Here is a 10761-nt window from a genome sequence, read left to right as displayed (position 1 = left end):
TTTGTAGTGTAGGTAACACTAGTGCTTGTCTTTTCTGAAGTTGTGTCTTGGTCTATCTTGCTTAGTTTATGTATATTATGTTGCTTTATGTATATTATCTTGCTTTCTACTGTGCTTTTACCATCAAGACTTACGAAGATATATGTAAACTTTGGACTCTGTTATAGACTGTCATCAATTTATATAAATGTATTTTCACTAGGTTTATGTTCCAATTCATTATAACTAAAAAATGAAGTTCCAATCTTCAAAATTTGAATCTCAAATGATTGATCTTAATTCATGCAACAAATTAGTTTTTTCCTGAGAATCCCTTTTTGCAATGCTTTTGAAATAACAATAAATATATGAACCTTTGAAAGAGTAAAAATATTTTCTTATTGTTAAAATTATATTTTGGTTTTAAAACAAGTTTTTTTGCTATTAAAGCCCCAAGCATAAACAGAGGTATTTCTCAAACAATTTCTGATTTCAGTTTGAAGTATGTAAAGATATTTATTGATGACATTGTAGGTTTTACAGACAATTGTAAGTTTTAATCTAATTATTAGTTATTTTTGTATCCTTTTCTGCATTACTTTTATCAGTATAGATGACCATGGATTAGTTATTGATTTAATTGTTCACATACTTTATAAATACATGTATACAATTGAATTCACCATATCAATCATGTCTGGTATCAAATTGTTTAAATTATTTCAGAATACCGAAATAATATGTTCCCCTTTGAAAGCAGAACATTAACATTTTGGTATTCTTAAATAATTTCCATCAAACTTTTTTACCTTACTAATTACATTTTTTTTGAAGTTGTTAATACAAAATAAGTGCTTTCAAAGTTTACATATATCTCCATTACTAATTTTATTTCGTTAATAAAGTGGTGGAACGGGATGGTGGAACGGGATGGCTGAAGGGGTGTTGGGAGGCCATCAAGAAGAAAAATTCCTACTTTATATATATTTTTTCCAAAAAAATCCTATTTTTTTCCTATTTTTGGACATCTAAAATTCCTATTTTCCTATTTTTTGGACCCTTTTTACGCTTGACGCCCTGCAATTATAACATTCAGCACATCCTGAACCTTCTGGGTGATTTCCTCGTTATTGAGCCAGCATCCACTTTCGCTACTAGAACAATGTCCAGCTTCCTTAAAGTGTTTCAAGATCTTAATATTCCTATTGGAGCACACAAAACAGTGGGAATCACAGCAAGATCACCGGTCTGTCCAAGATTAATTGCAGTAAGATCACCGGTCTGTCCAAGATTAATCACAGTAAGATCACCGGTCTGTCCAAGATGAATCCCACCAAGATCACCGGTCTGTCCAAGATGAATCACACCAAGACAATCGACCTGTTCAGAATATCAACAAAAAACAAGACAGTGGTAATAAACATTCATGCAGTTTTACTTCCCGTAGAGAAGCAGAAAGTCAATCAGGTAAGATGTAATGAAAATAAGATACACAGATTCTGTTATTATTCTTGCTTGGGTATTGTATCACCAGTTCCTTGTTATTACTACTTCTCAGAAGGATTTACTTAATGAATCTTATTTATGCAGGACAAGTTATTGATTTGAAAGTAACCTACCGACTAAAGGAGTATGTATGGTTTGGGTACCTATATACCCCCAATATTTTACTGAGAAAAACTGTCTCAGAAAATCAAAAGAGTGAAGACATTTAATAATGGACGTGTCCATGATTCTAGAATTGTTTTCAAGATTTAAAAAATATCACCAATTTTTTAATATAGCTGTTTGAAAATTGACAAAAAACACGAAAATCGGTGATTTCCCCCATTTCGTGGGTACATTTTACTGAAGTTTACCATGAGCGCAGGCTTGAACAAGTTTCATATTGATGCTACAAAATAAATTTGTTTTTATTTATTTATTTTGATTTCAAATAAAAAAATACCTATTCTTAACTTAATTTAAAATGCAACCATGTAGTCTGTTCTTGAAAGTGCTTAGCAACATTTTATTTCACATTAAGAAAAAAACATTTGTAATATTAATTAAACTGTGAGTTCAAATCTTGTTGACAATCCATATTTCACAAACATTTATCGACATTTGTGTGAGTTACAGTCGTGCTGGTGCCTGTTCCTTTTTATTATTTTTTCTTAAATTCATTGTAAAAAAACTTAACAACATATTCACTAAATAATGTGTAATTATTGATCAATTATGACAAAAATATGTTATGTAATTGAAATATGAATATAATATCTATGTTTACAACTTTTAATTTCTTATACAATGTATAGAAAACACATTCTTTTGAGTTCCTCATAAAAAGTTGTCACTTTTATGTTTACATATTCTTTTTATACTTTTCTACGTTACCGTGATTTATATGGTTGGTATAAAGTACTAATATACGTATCAAATATTTCTTTCCAGATGCCAAAAGACATCCCATGTTGCTTGTGCTTCAAAAGGTGTAAACCAAATTCCAGAAGGCATATCCCACCTGGCGTGGCCTTTAAAAGATATGTGTAGCGATGTGTTGGCAGGGACGTGAGTCGCAATGACATGATATGCGGGACATGTAAGGCACGAGTGTATAGGAGTCTTCCAATATTTCACCAGACACCTGTAAATACTAATGATGACGAGTACATTTCTCAGCCGCCAAAGAAAAAGACACTGTCGAGTCCTAAAACTATTAATTTGAACCTTCCCGCAACATCAAAATCTCATAAATCATGTATTGTATGTCATAAAGATGCAAACCAAAGAAACCATTTAACCAACATCCCACAACAAGGATCTACTCAGGCCTTCATAGTATGTGGTATATTCATACACCCCCATAGTAGATGTTGTGAGAGCCATATTGAGAACAATTATCTGAATGAAAATGCGTTGGCATTACTTGGAACCAAGAAATCAAATGACTGGTTTTCAAGAAGTGATATTACAGGTCTTCTCTCCGGAGTTCGAAGGATGCTGTCTACACATTCTGGACATTTGAATTTCGATGTGCCATCATTTTTAACCAATGAAGATTATGTAACATTGATAGGATTTACCAAACAGCAGTTTGACGAAATTGTCACTCATTTGACATCACTTAATAATTCAGCAGCTAGGTCAATCCGGACATGTCTAGCTGTGTTTCTCTTCAAATTACGTAGTGGATTGTCCAACAAGTTAATTGGTGTGTTATTTCATTTAACATATTCACAAATCCAGCGTATAGTGAACAGCACAAGGAATGCCTTAGTGGAAGATTTTGTACCAGATAACCTTGGATTTCAACACATATCTCATGGAGACTTTGTTCAAAACCACACTACAAACATAGCAAAATCATTGTTCCAACCAGGCGAAAACGAGGCTATTGTTGTTGCTGATGGCACCTATGTTTACATCCAGAAGAGTGCAGACTACAAATTCCAAAGGAGGTCCTATTCTATGCACAAGAACAGACCACTCGTTAAACCAATGATGCTTGTAGGAACGGATGGCTACATTCTGGATGTGCTCGGACCTTACCTGGCTGATGGCTCAAACAACGATGCCTCCAAACATGCTTAAGGCAAATGAGGAAGCTAGCAAGTGGTTCAAACCTGACGACATATTCATTGTAGACAGGGGGTTTAGGGACGCTGTGAGGTTTTTAGAAGACCGATGTTTCGATGTGAAAATGCCCTTCTATCTTCAGAAAGGCTGCAAGCAGCACAGCACCGAAGAGGCGAACCTTTCATGTTTAGTCACAAAAGTCAGATGGGTGGTAGAAAGCGTGAATGGCAGGATAAAACAATGGAAACTGTTTGACAAAGTTGTTCCAAATACCCTGATCCCTTCTATTGGTGACTTTGTGAGAATCATCTGTGCTCTTATCAACAGGTTTAAAGAACCACTTGTGAAAACTGACGCAACATCAGAAGCACATTGCAGGGCAATGCTTGCAAAGTCCAAGGAACCAAACACAGTGAAGGCATTTTTGGAAAGCAACAACTTACTAAATAAGAGTAGTGTTTATCAAAAGCTGGAAGCAGAAGACTTGATGGACTTACCTAAACTTTCCATGGATGACTTACGAAACACCACCATGGGAGTTTATCAACTTAAACAGGCTCCAAGTTATACAAAGGAGCACTGTGTTGAAGATGGACTGTATGAGTTGCTGGTCTTCTCAGAAAACCCTAATCTGATCAAGTTAAAAATACAGTCTCGACACTGTAACAGCAGAGCACATTCTTTGTGGATTGAGTATGACTCACTTTCTGATGATCCCATCAAAGGTTGGTACTGCACTTGTAAAGTAGGCTCAAGAGTGGTCAGTTGCTGTGCCCACATTGCAAGTGCATTGTGGTTTCTAGGATATGAACGCTTCCAAGGCAAATCATCTGGGGCAGTGACTATTTCGACAGTCTTTGGCTGATGCAGCTGGCATTCCAACAACAGATTCCGACACGGATGAGGAGTATCCAGAAGAATAAACTGTAACACTATATGTATTTAAAGTAGATTTAATTTGAAGTCGCTTATCACTTGTTCATTTTCATGTTTGTTAAATTCTGTGAACAAAACCAAAGGTTATACATTGATTATATGCTTCGAATATGCTTTGCTTTCAAAAGCATCAGTGCAGAAGTAAGAGGCAAAATAGAAACCGATAACAGCTTCAGGTGATGTTCCTGCTATGTGATAGACTTTGTTGCACACTTTGATTAATAATCAATTTTTTATATTTTGTACACTAGTATACCTTTATAACAAAAATGTTTTACCAATGAAATTATGTGATAAGTGTTTCACTTTCAACAAGTAACAAGTGGAAAAATATTGTAACAGAAAAGAATATGTTAACAATTACAGGTATGTTATGTGATAGACTCTGTTGCTAGGGTACTAACGTTGATCTGTATCAAAATGTTTATATTATACATATTTCGTAAGAAAAGGTTAGTCCATGTAAAGTGATAATGACCTGTTTTCGTTAAATAACGTACAATAAAAAACATTGAAACAATAAAAAACATTGAAACAATATAAAAAAAATAACAGTTTAGGTCATATTCTTGCCATGTGTCAGAATACTTTGCTAAGGCACCAACTTTGATCAATACTCTAATATCTATATTGTGATACCTTTATTAGAAAGTTTAGCTACTGAAAACATGAGAAATATTTTGTTTTCATTAAGTACAGCAGAAGAAAAATCTTGAAACTGGAAAGAAAATGTTGTTATCAATATAAGGTATTGTTGTTGCTATGCGACACATTCTGTTGCTAGGGAAATTGTCACTTTCCAAATGTTTGCATTACAAACCTTTGTAAAAAAGTTAGTCCATATAATTATGTCACATATGCTATGATTTGTTTTCATTTCACAAGTTCGGATGATAGAAAATGTTGTTACCAGTAATAAATCTTATAGCCATGCCGTTGCTATGTGATATAATTCGTTGCTAAGGTACCAAATGTAAATATACTAAAAGTTTAATTTAAGCCTTTGCTAGCAAAAGCCATTAGTTGATAACTTCCATAAGTGATTTAATTACATCAATATTAAGCAGCATATTTGTATGATAATTAAAAGTTACATAATCTTTTTGTAATGCTTTGTGTCATTTTTGTCTTAAAAAATGCTGGTGTGACACCTATATTTGAAGTGCCGCTACGCATGCGCCGAGAAAGAAAACATGCCAAAATCCCCCAATTCATTAATTACGTTACTATCCTTACTCAATATAGGTATTTCATCAAATTTGAATAGGGGGCCAAATTTGACCCAAATCATACATACTCCTTTGAAAAAAAAACCCAGTAAAGATGAACACCAAGGCAAACAGGTGGTTATCTTTACTGCTTTTTTATTTCAAATTTAATACGTAGGTTCCTTGTTATCATTAGTAATGTTGGACAAGCTTTGAGACTGATTCAAAAGAGTAAATATCCAACAGGTGAGGCTGCGATTTAAAAAAACATAAACGGATCTTTACATATTTGGTTGGACTTAATAACCTGAATTACAGAATTAGCCAGATGTTCGATGCAAGTCCCTTGGGCCTCATGTTTAAAAGAATGTAATATCTTATATTTTGCAGATGTGGACACATTATTTACCAAGGGTAAAGGAAAACCTTTCAGGCCCTGTCTTTTTTGTGGTGTGATGCAATCAAAACTTGTAAAGTACATCAAGAAAAAGCATTCCTCAGAAGAATGTGTTAAATTAGCCTTGCAACTTTCAAAAGAATTACAAAATCAAGCATTTGACCAAATTCGCAAAGATGGAATAATGCTAGCCAATAAAAAGAAGTTGCAAACATTAGGAAGCAATCCATCACAAAGTAAAATAGAAAATCATCTGATCAGAGAACGACGACAAGGAAAAGTTCAACGTTCATTGTCTGTGTGCTCAATATGTAATGGCTTCTATTCTGCAAAGACAATGCATTGCTGCTGAATCTACAACTACACAACCAGAAGCAGCCCCAGTGTTTTTCTTTTTAGAAAGTAGTGATTCAACTCAGTTTCGGGATCAAGTACTCTCTAAATTTAGGAGAGAGGAAGTAGGAGAATTATGTCGTTCTGATGATTTTATTAAACTTTTAGGAATGCAAAATTTTGTGAAAATTCAGGCAAGAACAGAGAAGAAAAGGACAACTAAGAGATGCAATAATGGCTGACATGAGAAAGTTTGCGAACTTGTTCCTAAATTTAGCACTACAGAAGAAACGTAAAATCACATCTACAACTGAAATGTTAAACCTAAATCATTTCATGTTTCCTCGAGATGCCATTGGCAATATACCTTTAAAGGAGCATGGGTCCAAAAAGCGTGGCTTAAAAGTATTGTTAGGATTTCTCTTAAAGAGAATGTTTTGAAAGGCCATTATCTGGTACAGAAAGCTGACGACAAAGCAAAGGAGGTAGGAAATTTTCTCACAGTGCTGTCATACTTTTGGAATTCAATATTCAGTGATGCACAGTATGCACATGTGAAAGCCAGACAAAGAGAATAAGAAACATTTGTCGCAAATCACATAGAGTTATCCCCGCTGATTTATAGGTGGCGCACAACACGTTCCGGTCACAGAGTATATAGACAGAAAAACAGATACGATTATATACTTATTTTACGTAATAATAATGAGTGAGACAAAAGCTTGCTATGGGTTATGGGATCTCCCAAAACTTAAGAGGGAGTTAAGAGCCAGGGGAGCACGGATATCAGGCAGAAAGAATGAGTTGATTGAAAGGTTCGTTGTTTTTTAGTTGTTGCACTAGGCTGGCTATTACTGTAACTGGCCTATCACCGCCACAACCGATCGCAGAAATACTCTGTAATGTATAATTTGTGGATCCAACCTTCACTAATATCCAAATTGCAAAGTAAAAGCATATATCTACTGCTCAAAATTGTTTTTAAAATGTCTAGATACAATTAATCATGGAAAACATATGGCGACTCGGTGTGGCTTGAAGTGTTAAATGAGGTCTGCGTCTGTTGCTAGTGATAGACTAGGCCTAATGTACTAGGCTATTCATACCGTTGTTAACTGTGTTTAAAGAGCATGAATGAAACATTAAAGCAACGCATCTATTGTATTGCATATCCTAGTATATGCTGCTTTATTAAATACACATTTATCGATGTATGTCTGCGAATAACTGCCTTAGCAAACAGTAGATTATGAATTTGTTGCTGGTCCATTAAAATTCTACATATATCATATGACATTATTCAGTACTTGTTGGTCAAATTTTAGTCCTTAAAACAGTTTAGTACTTAAATCGTGATGAGATACCTAAAATATTTGATTATTAAGTAGCTTAAAAAAATCAATGACATAATGAAAATACATATGGAATATATTATAAGGACTACATGTGCTAAATAAAAAAAATAAAATAACTCCATTGTGTATTGCAAAGTGATTTCTTTCTTTTATGAAATAAGACTTGTAAATGTCAATAGTGAATGACTAATAAACGAATGAGAACAACACAATGAGTTAATTTAGCAATACAATGTATAAATTGATCAGTCATATTAATGGGCTACTTGGCTTTTCCAGGCGTAAACTAATTTCTGGAAAACTATATAAATGTTAATACCTTTGAATATATATCCTGCAATGCATTGGTTAATCTGATTCATCTAGACTATAGAGAAAAGTAAGTAACATACAATATTCAATAACCTGAGATTCTAAATGGACATTTGCATTAACTGTTACAATGGCATTCCATCTCGGTATTGACATTTTATCATTGTTCATTTCAGACTTGAAGCATATGATAGAAACAATGACTTTGGTAGAGAGGAGTTAGAGCCTGAGTTCTGCATGAATGTGCCAAGTCTTGAGTGTTACAACAACGACACAGTTTTCACAGAGTTTAGGTTAGAAGCTATTGAATCATACCTTCTTCAAATGCAAAAGACTGTTGACAGTGATTCAAAATTGCTATACAAAATTTTTTTTGAAATATTTACGTTTGGCATCAGACACTGACAAATTCTATGTAAAATCAGAGTGCAGAGCACAGATGAATAAAAGTGTGTCATATATTGTTGATGTGTGCTTAGACAAAAATGGCTGTGTGTTAGAGGGCCAGTGTGAATGTGCGGCAGGTATGGGACCCCAAGCTCATTGCAAGCATGTGTGTGCAGTTCTATATGCATGTTATAAATTTTCCATATTTAAAGAATTGTTGACAGAAGAAACATGCACTAAGAAGCTTCAGACATTTCATAAAAGTAAGCCCTATTATGGCAGCCCAATTAAAGCTCAAAACCTTCCATTTGCAAATGAAAACCTCACAGTTAACTATGACCCAAGACCACAACAGTATAGGAATGTTACCAGCTACAGTGATCACTTCAGGTCTGTATGGTTGAATCATACTAAAGTAAATGTCTATCCAGTGTCACAGATATTCAAACCTGCAAATCCATATGCATTAGACAGTGATCATGACTATTCTGAAATTAAGATATCTGACAAGTGGCTGCAAGACATGTGCATAACAAAGATAAATAATGATCAAATCAAAGAGATTGAACATAATACAAGAGGTCAAACTGCAAACAAGAATACATTCATCCAACTTTGGGAGAGTTTGTAGAGCTACAGCTCTGACCAATATGGTAAACTTAGCTAGGACATTGACACAGTATAGAAATTTGTGTTTAGATCAAGAAACAGAACCAGCACCATTGCACCATGGAAAGATTTATGAATCTGTGGCAATCAGTGAATTTGAAAAATCTACTGGGTTAAAAGCTGAAAAATGTGGTGTGTTTGTCAGTGAATCTCATCCCTATCTGGCAGCTTCTCCAGATGCTTTACTTGGAGATGATGAACTAGTGGAGGTCAAATGCCCTTATAGTGCAAAAAATCAGACACTGTCCCTTATCTACAGTTTGTTGATGGAGAGTTGACACTTGACAAATTGCACAACTATTTTTATCAAATTCAGGGTCAGCTTTTCTGTACTGGTCGTAACCAGTGTAAACTTGTAGTTTACACCTTTAAAGACATGAAAATTATTTCAATCCTTCGTGATGACACTTTTATACATGACATGGTCATGGAACTAACTGTCTTTTTCAACCTTAATTTCAAGCAAGCTGTTTTGGAAAGGTTCTTCTTCAAAGACTACAACAAATACTCCTTCCAAAACTAGAGCAGGACTGACTACAGCAGGAATCACAGACGTTACAAACTTGTGTACAATTGCAGAATACCATTGAACAGTTAGTTATATTGCCAACAATGGTTACATCTTCACTACTATTTCAGGATAAAGAAACTTTTAGTACAGTTAGTATGTATGTGAGAAAATGCTTACTGGTATGGATAGTTTGTCAGAATAAGAATACATTACATAGATGTACTAATGCAAGCTGTACAAGGTAAACACTGACTTAATTAATTTAACTTCAAAATTAAGTCTTACACAACATTACTAAACAATAATGTGTTAAAATGTTAACAACCAAACATTGGAATAACATGAAAACATAGGTGTTCAAACACCCTTCTTAAAGTTGTACAAATGTATAAATCAATTTTTATTGTTCTCATAACTTTTTTTCAGATGAGAGTTCTTTGTAGGACTTATAATTTTATTAAATAACCTCATACACAGGACCAAGTTAAGCTATATTGCCGTACTGTTGTATCCATCTGTCAACAACTTCCGCAATTAATTGCTGTCAAAATCCAAGATCGCTGCCTCATTTTGTTTGTCCGTCAAAAACAGGTACAACACACAACTAGGGTCCAAGGAGAATCTTCATATGAAATTTGAGAATAACACATCTACTCTAGTACTTTTCTGAAATAGTAACATGAATTGTTAAAGGAGTAACAGATGACAGACCGAATGACGGACCTTGGATAAAGGCGATTTGATGACGGTGGGCTAAAAATGGAGGGATTAGCCCTAGGGGCTAAGGGGCAGAGCCAAATGAACTAATGAAGGCTATCAATCATATTTGGATGGAACCATCCTAAGAGAGGGGATTCAAAATTGTATAAAGGGAGAGACTGACTGAAATTCAAATTTCATGCTTATACAAGGTATATACATTCAAATTTTTAAGCATGTCTAGGCACAATACACTTTCTAAAATTACAAAGCATGAAGGAAACAAAAATAATTTCACTGGAAAGCTTTGTCTGGGTACTGTTCATTGGCATTGTGAGAATTTTGTACGTCTTTGCAAGGCCAATGATCCTTTCAACATGAACACGTTTGCTGTATATTTTCCTGTCTCTTAGG

General features: G+C 34.4%; 2 protein-coding genes across 2 annotated transcripts; both read left to right on the top strand.

Moving 5' to 3' along the window:
• The first annotated feature begins 2547 nt into the window (after nucleotides 1-2547).
• On the top strand, nucleotides 2548-3555 carry LOC132563312 (uncharacterized). The gene has a single exon (XM_060228070.1). It carries the CDS (start codon nucleotides 2548-2550, stop codon nucleotides 3553-3555), a length of 1008 nt encoding a protein of 335 aa, XP_060084053.1.
• Nucleotides 3556-7119: 3564 nt separating this feature from the next.
• LOC132563310 (uncharacterized) lies at nucleotides 7120-9099 on the top strand. Its single transcript, XM_060228069.1, has 3 exons — nucleotides 7120-7229; nucleotides 8258-8424; nucleotides 8561-9099. Exons 1-3 carry the CDS (start codon nucleotides 7120-7122, stop codon nucleotides 9097-9099), a joined length of 816 nt encoding a protein of 271 aa, XP_060084052.1.
• Nucleotides 9100-10761: the final 1662 nt, after the last annotated feature.

The sequence above is a fragment of the Ylistrum balloti genome, unplaced genomic scaffold, assembly GCF_031769215.1.
Source record: "Ylistrum balloti isolate Yb309-2 unplaced genomic scaffold, AGI_CSIRO_Ybal_v1 Utg371678, whole genome shotgun sequence".
Lineage (NCBI taxonomy): Eukaryota > Metazoa > Mollusca > Bivalvia > Pectinida > Pectinidae > Ylistrum > Ylistrum balloti.
The sequence above is the reverse complement of the archived record's forward strand: the minus strand, read 5'-3'. Positions and strand labels throughout refer to the sequence as shown.

Excerpts from the sequence above, each read along its gene's own strand:
- LOC132563312 (XM_060228070.1), top strand. The coding sequence starts at position 2,548 with ATGATATGCGGGACATGTAAGGCACGAGTGTATAGGAGTCTTCCAATA.
- LOC132563310 (XM_060228069.1), top strand. The coding sequence starts at position 7,120 with ATGAGTGAGACAAAAGCTTGCTATGGGTTATGGGATCTCCCAAAACTT. Across the intron at positions 7,230-8,257 it reads AAGAATGAGTTGATTGAAAG|ACTTGAAGCATATGATAGAA; the intron begins GTTCGTTGTTTT and ends TGTTCATTTCAG. Across the intron at positions 8,425-8,560 it reads AATGCAAAAGACTGTTGACA|ACAAAAATGGCTGTGTGTTA; the intron begins GTGATTCAAAAT and ends ATGTGTGCTTAG.